Below are 19,061 nucleotides of genomic sequence, written 5' to 3'. Positions count from 1 at the left end.
CCGTTGCTAAGTAACCAGTTGGTTCTTAGCCACGTAAAATAAGTCTAATCAATCCTTCGGGCCAGCCCTAGGAGAGCTGTTAATCAGCTCAGTGGTCTGGTAAAACTAAGGTATACTTATTTTTTTTCAGTGGTGTTGTTACTTATGATTACCACCAAGTACCCCTCCAGACACTGATGGAAGGTCTGGAGTATTAGCCAAGATGCTATCTTCTTCAGTAATATGATGTGCTTTATCTACATGTTTAGAGGCCAAGCCCTGAATTGAACTCTTCTCCCAGATGAGCTCCCCAACTTTGTGAGTTTCATCTGAAAACAGAGTAGCCTCTAGAGAGGTGCACTCATGGAGACTCTCTGGAGGAGATTGTGGTCCAAAAGCCACCAATCTAGGTCTTTCCGAATTTGTTGCTGAGGGGGAACAAATGACGAGGCTAATTGTCTAGAAAGGATCAGTGGCATTATCAACTGCTTTTGGAGCGAATGAGGATGACTCTCCCATTTGGAAGAAGTACTCCAGGGACATAAGGTGGCCCAGGGTCATTTGCCACTATTGAGCTGGTTGTTCCTCTTTCCCCCAGAAAGTGCCTCATAACTTCCTTGAGGTTGTCGAGCCATGGGGCTGCCAGGAAGCCCTTTACTGCCACAGTTTCCAGGATTATTCTGAGATATTGGGTCCTCTGCCTGGGAACTAAGTAGGATTTCTGCCAATTTATGACAACCCAGATTCAGGCAAAGGGGCAAGAAATGTTTGCCACAGGTGGGGGCTGCGCCATGGCAGCAAAACAGGTTGGAACAGTGGGTAGTAAAGGTTCTGAAGGACAGATACAGACTCCCATTCAAGAAATTCCCCCCCAACCTGATCCCACTCCTGATATTTATCACCAACTCCAAAGGTCTGTGGACTGAGGTCAAGGCTTTGATACAGAAGGAAGTGATCAAGGTAGTGTGGTACAGGTTTTCAGACTTCTACGGCCACCTCTTCCTAGTGGAGAAAGCATTGGGAGGATGGAGGCTTGTCACAGACCTCTCAGCACTGCACAGCTTCATCAGACGGATACCCTTCAAGACAGCTTGTTGAGAGTTGCTTTCTTGTCAGAGAGGGAGATTTCATGATCTCAGTTGATCTCCAGGATGCTTACTTTTGCAACCCTTTTCACCATGACTCAAGAAAGTTTCTGTTTCACGTGACAAGGAAAGGTTTCTAGTTCAAGGCCACACTGCAAGGGAATTGGCCTGTTACATTACCTGGATGACTGGCTCATCCTTGCTTCATCAGAGAAGTTTCTGCAGGACAGACATTTTCTTGTCCTTTTGCTAGAATCTGGGAAGTGTCATAATTTGGCAGAAATTCAACTTTGCTTGGAGCAGAGGAATACTTATACCAAATGAGGCGCCTAACAGCAGAGTGTCGTGTTTACACTGCCGCCGATTTGGAGTTACACACCAACGCCCTCTAACCTCTAGTTGTCGGGAGAAGAACAGTTCAAATTTCCTGCAACAACAAGGTCGAAATTCTCATTTTTGTAACATTACTTCTTTTCCTTAGTGACACTGCACATGGCTGGTCTGGGTGGCAGAGAGTTGCAAGCGCCCGTGGTGCATAAACCAATCATGAGTCCAGACGCCCTGAAACACCTCCCGCACGGCCAATGAGAAAGGCTAGCTGGAGCCGCTGGCTATCACTGCAATAAAAAACATTCTTGTACCTTCCTTCCCCATGATCGCCTCTGGATTTAATGTGCTTCTTTTGTTCTTTATTCATTAATAATACTGGTTCCTCCTCATCATGTCCGACCACGAATGTAGATGACAATGTTCCAGGACTTCCAGGGGCAGAAAGAGAGTCCGGGACTTTGCTAATGGAAGCAAAATGTAGCCAAAAGCTTACGAATAAAGGTGAGGCGATGTAAGAGAAAAGATCTGGTTCCATTCATCCCCCAGATTTTCATGACATACTTCAACCAGCATTTTTGTGATCAAGATACCCCTCATTGTTACTCCAGACACCCTTCAAGATACTCCTCATGAGAATGACGTGGATAATGATTTACTGGACTATGACTTGTGATTCTCGCCTGAAGTAATTGGCGCTTAGGTTTTTTCCAATCAAAATGTATTTTAGCCATTATTGACAGCAATTATTATTGTTTTGCAGGTGAGACGACTGTATCAGCCTCAGAGTATTCTGATTCAAATATCTTAATATCTTTCTGTTGCTTTTTTATAGTGTAAAGCATTACCTTTTTAGGTCTTTTTGAAGTGAACAAAATCACCTAGTTATTCCTGTAAGATTAAGATAATCAAGGAAATTATCCAGAATGATAAACAAAACAAAGATATCATTGGGGGGGTCCTAGAGGGGTTACAGGGGCATTGGTGTGTGTTTTTATGGGATTCAGTGTACCAGAGTATAAGATTGATTTCCAGATGAATGCAGTCATCGCTTTATCTTTCAGCATGCATTAAACTCTTGGCTATTTTACAATGATGGTTTGAAAGCAGACACAATAACCTTTATTTTAAAACAAACCCCAGTGTCGTATCTCATTTAAATGCTGAGATATCGCATTTTGAAAGTAGCCAAACTTTGACTGCGTTTTTCTCCAATTTTAGTTTTTGGCGCTTGAGACACTGCCGTTAGGCGCCTCAAATGAGAGAAGTCATATTTATTTGCTCCAAAAGCAGTTCATAATGTCATTCATCCTTTCTGGACAAGCTGCCACATCATTTGGTCCCCCTTAATGACAAAGTTTGGGAAGATCTAGAGTGGTGGCTTTTGGATCACAATCACCTTATGGGAGTCTCCTTGAGTGTGCCACCCCTGGGGGGTACTTGTTCTCAAACAAAACTCACAAAGGTTAGGAGCTTATCTAAGCCCTTGGCAGAGGTAGATGGAGTGGGTCCTATCTTGGTTTCATCTGTTGGATCTTTCACTGTGCTGACAGTGGGGCAGTCTTGGTCCTAGGGTTATCATAGCTGGAGGTCTACTCCTTTGGCTGGACTTGAAGGTGGCTGCTCTAGATATGAGGGTGTCTCATGAATCCTCCCTCTTGTTTGCCAGCGCTGCTTCCACTTTCCACAGGGAGAAGTAGAAGGGAGAGTCCAGGATCAAGCTACTCCCGAGGGAGCCAACTCTCATATGAAACCTATTTTGGCATGAGGGAGGAACAAGTCCCTCTGTCGGGGCGTAATTTTGGCCCAAAGGTTGGCGATCTGGTGGGCTCGGGAAGTAAAGACTTTCCTCCCTAATATGACTAAAAAGAGATTTTTAATCAATTTGTATTTTTTCATAACTACAAACCTAAGGTCTTTATGTAGGGGAAAATCTCTTAAGTGCTAGCTGGATCTGGTTAAAAATAGAACAAGGTTTGGTGACAGCAGGATGATAGCCAATGGGGAGAGAGTAGGCGGAGTCTGACCTCACTTCCCCCCTCTTGTGTGGCGTGGTGTACCTGTTATCATCCAGCCAGGTAATTGTATGAAGGATGGCATGAGGTAGGCCATTTACGTAAAGACCTTAGGTTTGTAGTTATGAAAAATACAAATTGATGATAAATTTGTCATTTGTTCATGTACTGTACAAACCCGAAGGTCTTTACGTAGGGAAGACTTACTTTTGGTGGGAGGAAAAAGTAAGCCTCAGAACTAACTGGAGGTTCAGCTCACCTGGGCTCACTTCCTGGTCAATTGTTTGAGCATAGGAAGGAGTCGTATGCCTCTGATCTGTTAAATGAAAAATTACTCAACAGCCAGACATCCGGGCTTTAACACAACGGGAACACCAGTCTACATTGTGTCTAGGAAGCAGGAAAAGAACCTGTAATTGTCAATTCCTCTCTCCCCTTGTAACAGAGAGGGTAAGACTAGCTTCTGTTTCTAGGATTTGTATTGTATATGAACACTCATAATAGAAAATAGAAAATAGAATGTTGCTCACTCACCTGTATCTAGCCAGCTCCAGCAAATGATGCCCACAGGAAGAGGAGAAGAAAGAGAAAGGAAGAAGGCCAGTCACCCCATTCACTCTCACTTTCATAACCAACACCTTAGGTAAGATACAACCTGTCCTGCTAGGGGCACTGGATGAGCTACACAACTTGCTGAGCAGCCACCACCAGACCCAAGAGAAATGTCCAAGGATCTATGGGCCATGCCATGAAAGTAGAAGGAGATGAAGGTCATTTGACGAACCCATGTACCAGCCTTCAGTACCTTATGAACCGACAGGTTCTTTTTGAAAGTGATGGAAGGGCCAAAGACCCTAAAATTATTGGCATCAAGCAATGTAAGAGGTACTGCATGCACTCTGATTACTTCACACAGCCAAAAGGAGGTGGTATTCTGGGACACTTCTTTATTGTTCCAGCCCATGCTAACAAAAAGTCTTCGACACTCAGGCCTGAGATGTCGAGTCCTTTTTAGATAGCTTCGCAGAACCCCAACAAGACATAGAAGTAATTCCTCAGGATCATTACCAACAAAGTCTGTCAGGGAGGGGATTGAGAAGGACTCAAATCTGTCATCAGGCACCAAGGGATTTTGAGTCTTGGCTATGAATTCTGGGATGAATTCGAAGGCTACCGATCCTCAACCCCTCGAGTGTTTAACACCAAAAGAGAGGCCATGGAGTTCTCCTACTCTTTTTGATGAGGGTAAGGCCAGCAAGAAGACTGTCTTGAGAGTCAAATTACTGTCTGATGAACCTCATAAGGGTTCACATGGTGAATGAGCGAGGCTGCGAAGGACCGGTGTCAAATCCCAGTTAGGAGGTTTTAGCTCTCAGCGGGACAAGACTGCTCGAAACTCTCGAGGAGCATGGAGATTTCCCATGAGGAGGAAAAATCTACCCCTTTCAAACATAGAACTAGCCCTAGAGCAGCCCTGTAACCCGTAATGGCTGACACAGAAAGTAACTTCTCCCTACGGAGGAAAATGAGGAAGTCAGCTACTTGTTGAATAGAAGTTCCGACCAGGGAGAAACCCTGTTGATGACACCAATCACAGTAGATGGCCCATTTCCCTTGGTACACGGCTGAAGAAGATTTCCTGAGATAGCCAGACATCTCTGTTGCTGCTCTGCAAGAAAAGCCTCTTGTTTGCAAGAGATACTGGATAGTCTCCAACCGTGAAGAGATAGGGACCCTACTGACTGGTGAATTACCTGATGAATCAAACAAAAGGGAGGAAAGGCATAGGCGTCCAGATTATCCCAAGGGTGTTGCAGAGCGTTTTCTGCCACGGCTCAAGGATCCAGAACAACCAAACAAAACACCAACTTCTTGCTGTATCTGGTCATGAATAAGTCTATCATTGGCCTTCCCCACAGATGGAACAACCTTTCCACCACCTACAGGTGTAATGACCACTCTGTCCCCAACACTTGACCCTGACGACTCGGCTTTGCTCTTCCCTGGAATGTATCTGGCTGAAAGGTCCACTGAGCAAGTTGCCACCCACTGGTGTAGTTGTACTGTCAATTTGGGGAAATGAAGGGAGGCTAGTCTCCCATTTGTTGACATATGCCACCACCGTAGTATTGTCAGACATTAGAACCATGGAGTGCCTAGTCACCCTCTCCTGGAACTCCTGAAGGGCTAAGAAAGCTGCCTTTAGCTCCAGGAAGTTGATGTGAGGTTCCTTGTTTTGTTGATCCTACACACCTGAGGTCAGGAGGTCTTCCAAGTGTGCTCCCCAACCCTGTTCTAGGCGTCTGAGAACAGAAGGAACTCTGGAGGGGGACTGTGAAGGGGCACTCCTAGGGTCAGGTTCCTGCTGTCCAGCCACCATGCTAAGTCCTGTCTCACTCCCTTTGAGAGAGGAACTCAGAAGAAGGGAGAATCCTTTGATGAGGACCAAAACTCTTTCAACCCCCACTGAAGAGATTGAAGGTGGAGGCATCTGTGAGGAACGAGCTTCTCCAGGGACGACAGGCGACCTAGAACGATTTGCAACTGACGTGCTGGTTGTTTTTGTCTGGAAAGGACTGCATGATGATCTTGAATTTGTCAATGCGTGGCTGTGACAGAAAGACCCTCACTGCTGTCGTATCTATTAGCATGCCCAAGTAGAGATCTTTGGCTGAGAGTAAAATTTGACATCTCCAGATCTATCACTATTCCTAAGCTGTAACAAAATTGGAGTGGACAGTCTCTGTCTTGGATCAACTTTACCTGAAAACTGGCCAAGACCAGCCAGTTGTCAAGGTATCTCAAGATGCGTATTCCGTATGAATGAACCCAGATTGAAACTATGGTGAACACTCTTGTGAACACCTGTGGGGCAGTAGAGAGGCAGCAATGCACCTTGAATTGATGCATTGTCTCGCCAAGAATGAAGTGAAGGAACTTGCAAGATGATTGGTGGATTGGAAGTACGCATCCTTCAGGTCTATTGTCAGCATGAAGTCAGACTTCCTGATGGCTGCTAGAACCAAGTCTTCCTGATGAAAAGGTTCAGGGAAGACAGGTCTATGACCAGTCTCCAATCCCCCAGTGCTTTTGTTACCAGAAAGACCCAGCTGTAGAAACCTGGAGATTGACCCTGCACAACCTCCATCTTTTCTCCACTTCTGTCTGGAGAGCCAGATCCTTCGGTGAGCCCTGAACATAAGTTCTGAGATGGAAGGGACAATCAGAGAGAGGAGGAGGAAACTCGAAGGGGAGTAGATATCCAACCCACAGAACATCTACTACCCAGGTCTCCACTCTGAGCTGCTGCCAATGGCAGCAAGTGGGGAGGGGCGCCCACTCTAGTCTAGCGTTTTCCTCCTCTAGCCCTGCCTCAGCTTCCTCTCCCAGGTTTAGAAGAACGGGGCTGAAAAAAACACTGCTGAAATGTTTTCTTGGCAGGGATAGGAGAAGGCTGGTGACCTCTATGAGGCCTGGTTGTGGTTTGGGATCTCTTAGATGGAGAAAAAGAGGCAGCCTGAGGTCTAGGTCTGGCTACATTGGCGTGTGGATGGCCAGAAGACTTATTCACAGCTTGGTGGACCAGACGGTCATTGTTGTCCACTCTACATCTGTTGACTGCCACCTCACCCTGTTCCTTAGGAAAAAGTGACAAACATCCTAGATTGGTTCCATTTCTCAGTGCTAAGGTAGAATCAGGGCCATTTGAGGCGAGAAGCCTTCCCACGACAGAACAACTGACTTCCTCTTGTATTATTCCTTCCTTCCAAAATGCTTCCATCGCTCAGGAGACCAATCATGACACTCAGAACAAGGGCTACTTACATTGCAATTGTATGAGGTTCACTACTGAAAGAGGCTAAATAACAAAAGCAAGGATTGTTATCTACCCCAGGGCATCTCTAATGCAAATCACAGACAAACACAAATGTCACACAACAAAAAAAGAGACAACCAAAATGCCAAGGAATAGATAGGGCAGGAAGTGCGTAATAAATTGGCTTCTATGTGAGATATGGCAGTGCATGTCTTGCGAGGAAGATTAGTAAGAGATGACTAGCATGTCACGCCACACAAGAGGGGGAAAGAGAGGTCAGATTCTGCCTACTCTCTCCCCATTGGCTATCACCCTGCTGTCACCAAACCTTGTTCTATTTTTAACCGGATCCAGCTAGCACTTAAGAGATTTTCCCCTACATAAAGACCTTCGAGTTTGTACTGTATATGAACAAACTATAAGCCTAAGAAGGTTCTTTTGCCCTTGATCTAGTGTTCAGGGGCAACTCCATCATTACAGTGGTCAAGGCACCAACATCATAACAGTCTCTAGGTTGATCTACTGTGGAGTTTAAATGTAGGCGTTAGATGCAATTTTTTTAAAGTGCTGTTGTTCATCAGTCAGTACAGTACCTAATCGAAGTGGAGAAATGAGTCATTGGCGTCCTCCAGAACGTAATGCTACTTCTGTTTGGACAACGGAGGGGGTAGTAGCTTTGTCAGTCTGCTGGCTGCGAGGGAACTGGTTCATCTCTGCTAAAACACCACAGGAATTTACCAAAGTAGCCTTAACAATGGTCTCCATTTTTGGGACAGAACATGATACCCACTCCTAAATAGAGATAACTGGTAGAGCCAAAGTAAGTGGCCACCTACCTGGGATCATTAAGCTCACAAACGAGCAAAGTGACTTCTTGGAACTGTTGCACCAGATCTGATGGCAAGGTTTTGAAGGGCCAAGGCTCCCCAAAGTCTGTTGCTCTGCCAGGTCATGCTAGAGAGGGAAGGACTCAGCATGGGGTCTCTACTACACAAACTTTCCCACAATAGGTGGCAAAAATGATTACAAAGTTGATCGCAACAGTGTTGTGGTCTCTTCTGCTCTCCATCAAGACAAAGAAACAACAGGCACAAAAGATCGCAACAGTGTTGTGGTCTCTTCTGCTCTCCATCAAGACAAAGAAACAACAGGCACAAAAGCTTCAGGAAAACACACAAAACTAACATTCAGGCACAAAAACACATCAGTAACCTAAGTACCTCGGAATCACACAAAGGAATCAGCCAGCACAGACAAAAAAGAGTGAGCGCAAGAAACATGTTTGCACTGTATCGTAGTTGGAAGGACAATGGGTAGTAGGGGTTAGGTGAGAATGGGCATACCATCTCCCCCATCCCCACCTAAGTACCTTTCTTTAGTCAGTACATGGCTGGTCCAACACATGGAGTACCCTTCTGTATATATATGAAAGGCATAGTGTTTATATCCTTGTAAGAACAAACAATTTTCAATTTAATCATATGATCAGGATGAAGACCTACAATTTTCATTTTTATTATTTACTGCTTGCTTAAATCTTTGTGATTACTTACTGTTCCTATCACGTACACTGCAGTGTTACCATACTGCATTTCTAATGTATTTTTCTTTAGGTTTCAGAGTATTCCAGCACAACAACCTGGAGATTAACACCCTCTGAAATGCGAAAAGTTTTACAGCTTAGGTGAGTCTTTAGCTAATTCAGGTTCACACTGATAGGTTATAAGCTGTTAGTCACAAGTAAAAAGTGATTTTATTCTCCCACCATTATTCAGAAATAAGTCTCCCCTTTACTGCTGGTTTTGTATAACATACATGCAGAAACAGTAGAAACTGAGAGCTGCAGAGTAACTCCTGCGCATTTTTTTTGTATGTTAACACTGACTGCAGGTTCTGTTGCTAACAGGGAACCACTGGAGATTTTTTGGGTGATGTAAATGGCAACTTTGTTAACAAATGCAACTCATACTGAATACAATAAAAATTTACTTTCTGATGAAAACAAATCTTTTAGTAATATGTATTTTTAATTTCAGAGTGGATTTCAAAGCAGATGAGATAAAGAAGCTCAAGCTGTAAAAAGACAATTTTTTTTTTTAATATTTGCTTTCTTTGTTGCTACTTAGATGCCCTGCATATTTATCTGTTCATAACATTCCTATTTTAATTGTTTGAAGTGTTTTGACAAGTATTCTTTAGTGCTTTTTGTACTTCTGAAGGCAAATATATATATTTACTGTATATACTTACCAGTAAACTTGTTTCATTAATAACCTTATTTCACTGTTTAGGCCTTCTCGCAAGGTTGTCTACATGTGTGCCACTTTGAAGATGCCAATAATAAGCTAATTTTCCAAAAATAATTCATCTTCTTGATACATTTCTGCTTCGTGATGAAATTCAGATACAGTAAATTAGCAATATTCGTAAGTGATGTTACAGCACAAATCAAGGTTCATGAAAAAGTTAACTTTTATAATGAAAAATATATTGCTATAACAATTGGTGGATAATACAGTACCTTAAAAATGTAAAGTTAACATTGACAAAAACTTCATCAACTAGAAATTTTTTTGACAACTAGAAAATACTTCATCAAGTCTTAAATGCCACTTTTCTGTGTTGATCATCCAATGAGGAATTTTAAAATCAGAAAAACTGATGCAAAAATGTCAAATTATCAGGAAAACTTATTGAGAATTTTCAACAAGCTCAGAACACTTTGTACCAAAGATCTACTGAACACTTTGTACCAAAGACCTCCTGAAATTTCAAAAAAGTTATATAAACATTTTGAACATTACCCAACAAGCTCTTCTGATTTGTCACTTTTCAACATCTGGGCTTGATTTACTGCAGCTTACATCTATGCCATCTATCGAAATGCAAAATGGTCGGCATTCCAAGGTCCTAAGATTCACTAATACACAGGTGCCAGTTCCGTTAAATCTTGGAACACTGACTAAAGTTACATCATGATCAGCTGTCCCTGCAAAATAAGATTTCTGCGATACTATTCAATACAGTACTATATTTTTAACAAGAGACTTCAGCATAGAACAGAAATGCTTGATATATGTGCTGTTGGAAATCTACCCATAAATGTTTTAAGTATTTTTGACACTGGTTAGCCATAAATCATTAACATTCTTCTAGGTGTTAGAGATCCCAAGAACCATAAAATAAACGAAGCAAAAAATACTATATATTCCTATTATTTAATGATATTACATTAGTTAATTTATCAAAATCTTTGTGGTAAGTTGCATAAAGTGGTCTAAAATCAAGAGAGGCTGGCATAGTTCAAGGACTTCAAAGGCATTTAGGATTTTCATAACAAAGAATTAATCAGAATTAGAACTGTTTCCCCTAATCAAAGGCCTCTCCACCTTGATATGATTCTCAACCTTCACTTATTAATTAGATAATCTCCAGCACAATAAGCAAAAAATATCTCTTAAGTTCATTTAAGCTTTGAAATCCTGGAAAGAACATACAATATGGAGGGGGCGAGAACTCATATAGGGAAAACCTGATGTATAAACATAAATCATAACATTGATGAAAAAGAAAAAACCCACCATTTTGAATACTTCTCTGATATAAAAAACCTAAGATGTTGCCAGACACTATCCATTTATAACAACAATATTTATCCAACAAAAATAGAACTAGAGTCTGTTGCAAGTGTCATTAATTTTACTATTTTGGTAAATGTAGGAATCTTAGCAAGATACAGTAAGCATGATATAATTAAGAAGAGATGCTGAGTAGTTCAACTAATAAATGTAAAGACTATGCACAAAAAGGTTACCCCTACTGAAATGAAACCTATGAAAGGCAACCAATCACTATCTTCCAAAAATGTTACAGGTCATAACAGATATTCTTGAGGAAAACCAAAACTAGCAAAGGTAACAAAATGATATTTTAATGATAAAATAAAGTTTGTTCCCTACTTTACCTGGCAGATATATATAGCTGTATTCTCCAAGGTCCGACAGAATTTCAAATTCGCATGCACGCGAGTGGCCGGTCAGGGTGGTTAGTACCCATTCCGCCGCTGGGAGAAGCGGTATCAGGAACCATTCCCATTTTCTATTCAGATTTTCTAACGCCACTGTCTCCTGAGGGAGGGAGGAGGGCAATATAAATATATATATCTGCCAGGTAAGTATGAACAAACTTTATTTTATCATTAAAATATCATTTTGTTCATGAGACTTACCTGCCAGATATATATATAGCTAATACCACCTTTGGAGGGGGTAGAGACAGCCAAGAATTAGGAAAACCAATTATTGGTAAAAATTATTTTGGTTCCTTATCTGATAGCGTAGCTGACTGAGTGGTTACTGTCACTCTAGTCTGCTTCTGCTTTACTAGAGACCCCAGCGAGGTAGTGACCTATATAGCTGGCGACTTCTAGATGATCTGTCAATGGGGGTGTGACCACAATGTGACTAGATCATAGCCCATACAAAGAGGACAAAAGAGCATTACTAACCACCTAACCAACACCTAAAGCGTTAGTTTGCAAAGGATTGGGAAGACTGCCTCCAGTAGTCGACCCAACAACCACAAAAAACACAATTAAAAAGGGGATAGGATCAGAGTTACCCCTGTCCCCAAGGTTGCTGAAGCAGCAATGTATGGTCCCCAGCGGTGCAATTTTCGTATGCTACCTAAACATCTTGCCAAGAGTGTGAGGCAAACACCGAATTGACTTCGCCAAAATGTGGCACTAAAAATGTCACTGAGTGCCATATTTTTCTTGAACGCCATGGAGGTAGCAACTGCCCTCACCTCGTGAGCGTTAACTCTCAACAACTTGAAGTTGGAGTCATCACAACTAGAGTGTGCGTTCTTAATGACGTCCCTAATGAAGAATGCCAGTGCATTCTTCGACATAAATTTAAACTGGTTGCCTCACAGAACACCATAAAACATCCAATGGACCACGAGTGTCCTGTGTTGTTTTAAGGGGTAGTACTTGAGAGCTCTAACTGGACATAGAACTCCCTCAGGTTCCTGTCAATAAGGTCTGCTAAACCTTTAATTTCAAAGTGTCTAGGCCAAGGGTTAGAAGACCTATCATTCTTAGCCAAGAACTTAGGGCTTAAAGAATAGACAGCATTGTGTTCCTTGAAGCCACATGACGACCTCGAACTTCTCTCACTCTCTTCTGTCGCGAGGAATGCCGTTTCGAGTAACATCCTAAGAGATGCAGAGTGGAGAGGCTCAAAGGACTAAACATCAAAAACTTGAGCATTACGTCCAAGTTCCAAGCAGGGGAATCAGCTGAGAACCTTGGGCGTCTTGAAAGAGCTCGTAAGATCGTGGAGGTCCTTATTGTCAGACAAAGCTAATCCTCTGTGTCTGAATACAATCAACATGCTCCGATAACACTTGATAGTCGGAACTGCTATATCGAGTTTTCTCTTAAGTAAAGGAGAAAATCCGCAACCTGGCTCACAGTGATAGAGGAAGAGAAAAGCCCTTCTTTCTACACAACCTTTGAAGGTTGCTCACTTCGCTAGATATATCCTTTAGATGAAGAACTTCTGGCTCTAGCGATGGCCCGTGCCACCTGGCCAGAAAAACCCCTTCGCTCTGACCAAGTTTCGATGGTCTGAAAGCAGTCAGGTTCAGAGCGGGAGATTCAAAGATATCTCGTGAAGTGGGTTTGTATGAGCAGGTCTGCTCTCCATAGGAAGGGTCCTCTGGAACGTCTACCAACCAGAAGAGAAACTCCGAGAACCAGTGGTTCGAAGGCCAAAACGTGGGGATGAGAGTCATCCTCGTCCCTTGTGAGGCCAGCGAACTTGCGTATGACTTCTCCAGAATTTAGAACGGGGGAAAAAGCGTAAACATCTATTCCGTCAATCCCAGGAAGAGCAACTATCGTAACTGCCCCAGGGTCAGTACAGATGAGCTTTATAGAGGAGCCTCGCTGTTCTTGAGTCGTGAAAATATCCACAAGATGGCGACCCCAAAATTTCCAAAATCTTGGCAAACCTCCTGATGAAGGGTCCATTCCTTCGGCAGGAGTTGATGGCGCAACAGAGCAGGTCTGCTCGAACATTTTCGACCCCTGCAACAAAACTTGTGAGAATCGAAATGTTAGCGCATAGGCTCAAAGAATAATCTCTTTGCAAGGCTGAACAGGGAACAAGTAGTATTGTCCGAGTTTGCTAGAACTACACGATTGCAAACTTGGACCTCGAAGAATTGGCGAGCTAAAAGATAGCCGCCAAATCTTTGAAGTCGATGTGCCAGGACACCTGTTCCTCTCTCAGGTTCCTAACACTTCCTCTCCTCTAGTGTTGCCCCCAACCTGTTGACGACCCGTCGGAAAAACAACACTAGGTTGGGGTTCAGAAGCTTGAGGGAGATCCTTTCTGCAATTCACGTTGGATCGAGCCACCACCACAGATCCTCTTTATATAAGGAAGAATTCTCAATTCCTCTTTCAAGTCTTCCTTGCTTTGTCAGTTCTCCAACAAAAGAACTGAAGAGGCCTGAGATGCAGACTCCCAGAAAACAAACTTCTCCAGCGAGGAAATGGTCCCAGCAGACTCATTCCTTCCTTCACCTAGCATGTTTCCTTTTCCAAGAAGGCCTAGACTTTTTCGTACATAGAAGTTGCGTTCTTGCGACGGAGACGCTATAAAAGCCGCTGAATAGATCTGAATTCCCAGACACAATGGACAGTGAGGGGATCAGCTGCGACTTCTCCACAGACCAGAAGTCCCAGGGACTTCACGAGTTGCAGAGTCAACTGAAGGTCCTCCAGATACCTTCGCCCGACGACGCTCAGAATCAACCAGTCGTCCAAGTAGAGTGAGATCCTGACGTGCGACAGATGCAACTGCATCGCAACGTTTTCATGAGACGTGTAAACACCCTCGGAGCAAAATGTGACGCCAACAGCATCTGGTGTTCCCAGGCGGTCAACCATCCAAGTACTGACCAGACCCAACGTTGTTAACTCGCTGATCGGACGAGAAGCGGTGTTTTTCAACGTGGTATGGCCGTTGTGCAGAGTCCAAAGCAGAGAGCCCTGAACTGGTACGTCTAGTCCCCAAGACAACCTGAGATACTTCACCAAACGTGGATGAATTGGGGCGTGAAGATAAGTATCTTGAGATCCAAAGATACCATCCAATCCCGGGATGAAGGGCTCCTGGTATTGACTGCGAGGTCTCCATCTTGAACTTTTCCTTCCGGACCAAGTTGTTCGACCTGTTGACGTCCAAGACGGGTCTCCAGCCTACTGAAAGTTTCGGGACTAGAAACAATCTGTAGTAAAATCCCGGGAACACCGAGTCCAAGATCTGTTCCACTGCTCTCCGCTCGAACATCTGTTCAGAGCAGGTCAAACAATTTTCTGTTTGACAGGAAGGCAGTTGGGAAACAAAAAACAAAAGAGAGGAGACAGGAAGGGAATCAAGTAACCTCTCTCTAACAGTAGGAGGGACCAAACGTCTGCCCCTCACTCTTTCCAGGCTTGTGCAAAATGAAGCCTGGTTGCAAAGGAGTCTGGAGATGAAGGGAGTCACTTGCTACCTCTCTTGGAAGTGACATTCCTTCGGGAAAAAACTCTCTCGTGGTGCGGTCTCGTGTTGCTTCCATGGAAGCCCCTTTGTTATGCAAACATTTAGCTTTCGTTTACTTTTGTATCTGAGATCGGTGCAAAGCGTTATGAAGGAGATGCAGTTTGAATGTCGATAACTTTAGTTTTGAGAAAACGATATTTTTGCTTCTCTGTGTATTTATTTGCTTGCCGTTACACAGTTTGATGTTTTTATGACATAATGAAAAAGCCAAAAATAGACCTGCAAAGTAATATAACTTCGCTAAATGAAGCTAAATGAAGCGAGTGTCAAAACACGCTGAGGTTGGCCAGCGTACGTCTTTACTTAGTCAAGCTCTGAGCTGCTACTGACTGACTGCCACTGACTGCCCTGCGGCATTCCTGTCTTTCATTGATGCGTACTATGTCCACAGGGTTGCCATAGATCGCATTAGATATTATTTCATAGCTAAAAGAAATTACCACCGATATACTGACAATATCATTACATTATATGAAAAATGTAATTTGACTATGATAGGTTACTGTTTTGTTTATAACTTCTAACTGTCAGCGAACTTTTAAATAAAACTTTCTGAGAAGATAGTCAGGATATGTATGATGCCATATATAAAATATCCCAGAAAATTTTATTTCCGATTTTTTTTCGTCAAACGCCCCCTTAAGACAAAGACAACTGCGAAGGTGGAGAGAGGAGCCGAAGGTTGAAAAGTCTCAGAAACAGATCCCAAGAAAAAGCCAGAGTCTGATAATCAGAGGAAGAAGAAGACGAAAGAAGTTTCTCTTCATACAAAGGCTGTGACGAAAGAGGATGTTCTTCCGCAGCTGGTGGGTCTTGGAGTGAGTGGTGAAAGTAGTTCCGATTCGCCCGATCGTGAGCGGGAACTCCGCGAATGAAGAAGTCGCTAACTAGAGTAATGCGATAGTAAACATAAAAAATGTGGAACGCTTCACGATTAGCGTGTCATCCTTGCGCAAGAGCCATGCTAATCTTCTCTGTATCGTTCCAATTAGTATATGCCTGCGAAGCAAGTACTGGCTAAATTAAGAAGGACATCAGATGTTGAAGCGGGTAGTTGTGCGACATGATGAACAACTGGAGCGGTGTCAACACAAGACTTGAAGCTATCGCGCAAGCGAAGCGCGGGCGTCATGGCGTGACGCGCGAGAGGCTCCGTGGCAAGTACTCAGAAGAGAGTCACAGCGTGGGCGCCAAGCGCTGGCGTCATGGCGGCTAAGCGCGCGCCGTCGTCAAGGTGAGCGCGCGTGAAGCGTGAGAAGCGCCGAAGAAAGACGCGCTCCTGGCGCGAGACAAGAAAAAGGCCAACACCTCAACTCGGGAAGACGAATTGAAGCCACTAAACACTCTCTAGACGACAGACGCCCCAAAACATCTGTATCGTTCGAAGCGGGAGACGAAGGTGAAAGTCTGTACCTCTTAACAGGCAGATTCGAATCTTGAAAGGTTCATGAGAGCATCCAGCTGTTGTTGCAAACCCAACAAAATCTTACGTTGGAGAAGCCACTCTCTCGGGAGAAGGGATGAACCTGAGAGAAGGAAGGGGGCGAGAGACGTATACTTCCTTCCACAGGGGGAAGAAGCTCTAGCCCTTTGCCTTAGCGCGACAGTGGGGTCGAGTAGAGTGATCATTCGAAAAACACTTTATTCTCTTCTGCAGAGGAATATCCACGCAACTTTCGGGGAAGAGTACAAACGTCTAGAGGAAGAGGGCGTGGAAGCGTCCTCTCCTCTAAGCTTCTCTTAAGAGGCGAGAGTCAACCGAGCTCCAACCCCGTGGCGGGAGGACGTGTCGGAGGGCGAGAAGCAATCCTTCAGGATGCGTGCCTGAGCACGATCCCCTGGCAGCCTGGGTAGCGTCATCAGGACCTGCCGAGCGAGGGCGCCAGATCGGTGGGAAGCCCCGTAACCCTCATGCGGCTTTCGACATGCCCCCTCCTGGTCCTGGGAGTTCGACAGAGGTCCAGGCCTAGAGGCATTATAGGGGCGATCTGACGCCCCTCCACAACACTAGGGGCACTAGCACTAACACTATGCGTTTGAATGCATTCACTTTAGTTTCAAGAGCAACGATTGACTCACACACAAGAGCCAGGGAATTACCTTCTGCAGCAACAAACTACAGGGTTAGTAATAAATTTACTTACAGGGTTACTAGTAGGAGAAAACCTGACTGTCCAACTAAGGATGCACTCTGGGAGGAAGATTTCCTCAGCCTATCACGCTCCAATTTAAGCATATAGGCTTCATATTTCTTCCACTCACCCTCAGACAATCCCACACATTCATTACCGATTATCATAGAGCATTGAACACCCTTACATATATCATACATAAAGAGTGAGGAACTATCAAAGTCTTCGATAGCCTCACCTTACATTCACCAAGCTACAGACTCGATAGCTAGAGGTAAGACATCTTAATTATAAGAAAAGTCAAAAGCAAAATCAAAAACGGTCCACAAAGAGCGTATGCCAAGTCACAGATCCAGTCGAATACCAAAACAACCAAAATACTTAAGTGACAACAAATTTCGAAATCCAAAAAGGCGGAGGAACTGACAACAGGTGTTGACAGTCCGGCGACAGAGAAAAATCTGAATAGAAAATGGGAATGGTTCCTGATACCCTCTCCCAGCGGCGGGAATGGGTACTAACCACCTGACCGGCCACTGCGTGTGCCGCGAAATTTGAAATTCTGTCGGACCTTCGGAGAATACAGCTATATATATATCTGGCAGGTAAGTCTCATGAACAAATAATGGTAATTTAAGAAAACATTAAATGCACACCTCTAAATATGGGACTTGGCCATCATTTTACAGATAAATACGGCAATATGCAAACCTATCGCAATCGTGGATTTCTGTATTAATAAATACCAAACATGCAATATATAACACATAAATTTGAAAAATCCACCTTTTATACATAAAATGAACAAGTCAGGCAAAACTTTGAAAATGCGCAAATTCAATCTGACAACTCTACTGATCTGCAGCTTTGGAATGTTTTCTCAGGCGATCAGCGTTCCTATTCAGTACTAAATAAATAAGCTGAACAAATTGTTCAAAGACTTGACAAATGTTCCCATAAAAAAACCACTGTTTTCAAAAAAGGACTGAAAGTTGGTATATCATGCTGGAACAAACAAGGACTCAAATTCAAGACTAAACTGAAAACTGCCAAAATGTCCAGTCAATGCATCAAATGAATAACTCAAAACTGTGTTTTGAACAATTTCTGTCATTAAGTGACTGAAACTTTAATGCAGATATTAAATACTAAATATTGAATTTAGAACATTCTCTGCAACTCATTTTGAGTATAAACACTTTGGCAGCCTGAGCATGTCACTGAGAAAATTATCACAGTACATGAAACAAATAAGATTATCACTTAGATCCGTTGACAAAAGAGTTATCTGTGGCAAAAAAGTGATGAAAAGATTAGCATAAAGCCCATTACAGTACCAGTGACATGGTACACTAAGCAATTAGAGATTCAATGCAAATAACAGACTAACGTGTGCATGAAAAAATGTCAAATTTCCTACATTCCTACTTGCTGAGTGTCCCTGTATGAAGTGCAAACACAAGATCTGTACAGGTCTACGAACTTGGTAAAAGTAGCCCTGGGGTTTGTTAATATGAGCATAAAAAGCCATTTTAAATCTGCACTTTTATGAAGGTAACAATTACAAAATAAAATGTACAAAACTTAGTCAGATTCATTTGCAATGTATACATTTAACATTTAAAAAGAAAGTCAATAATTCTGCATCTGTTATAAATTAAGTAGAAGTTGACCTGTTTCAAGTTTTCAAAAGAGCTAAAAACAAAAACATGGCAAATTTTAAGTAATTTGTGATTTTTAACAGACAAATTTGAAGTCTTTACATATGGAAATACCTTCAGCTTTTGAAGCCAGCCATTCAATTCTTAACAAGGTTGTTAGGTAATTAAAAAACAGCGCCAACTGTCCGCAATATTCACTTGATTTTCATATCAGAATGAGGCAAAAACAAAGAATTTCATCTTGTAATGAACATCAGGTTTAATACTGTAGATAATTACTTTATTAATTTTATGAATTTGTTATTTGTCCAACAAAACTCTGACAAACCCTTGTCAATTTACATATGGAGACTTAGATTGATTTGTATAAAGACGGGGTTTGAAATATAAGCTTCTGGCCAACTGGTGGTCCAATCAAATTCACTC

The 19,061-nt window shown here is 42.9% G+C and overlaps 1 protein-coding gene and 2 pseudogenes across 1 annotated transcript in view; 1 reads left to right on the top strand and 2 right to left on the bottom strand.

The window, feature by feature from the left end:
- Cog4 (conserved oligomeric Golgi complex subunit 4) overlaps window positions 1-9,480 on the top strand; it is a 118,307-nt gene extending 108,827 nt beyond the window's left edge. Inside the window, exons 16-17 of the mRNA XM_067112231.1 lie at window positions 8,837-8,907; window positions 9,260-9,480. Of these exons, the coding sequence (XP_066968332.1) occupies window positions 8,837-8,907; window positions 9,260-9,302 (114 nt within the window). The 3' untranslated portion in view covers window positions 9,303-9,480. The remainder of the gene's footprint in view (window positions 1-8,836; window positions 8,908-9,259) is intronic.
- Window positions 9,481-14,147: 4,667 nt separating this feature from the next.
- Window positions 14,148-14,265, bottom strand: LOC136844519 (5S ribosomal RNA; annotated as a pseudogene).
- Window positions 14,266-15,754: 1,489 nt separating this feature from the next.
- On the bottom strand, window positions 15,755-15,854 carry LOC136844535 (U6 spliceosomal RNA; annotated as a pseudogene).
- Window positions 15,855-19,061: the final 3,207 nt, after the last annotated feature.

This window comes from Macrobrachium rosenbergii, chromosome 12 (genome assembly GCF_040412425.1).
Source record: "Macrobrachium rosenbergii isolate ZJJX-2024 chromosome 12, ASM4041242v1, whole genome shotgun sequence".
In the NCBI taxonomy this organism is placed as follows: Eukaryota; Metazoa; Arthropoda; class Malacostraca; order Decapoda; family Palaemonidae; genus Macrobrachium; species Macrobrachium rosenbergii.
This window is presented reverse-complemented; position numbering and strand designations above follow the sequence as displayed.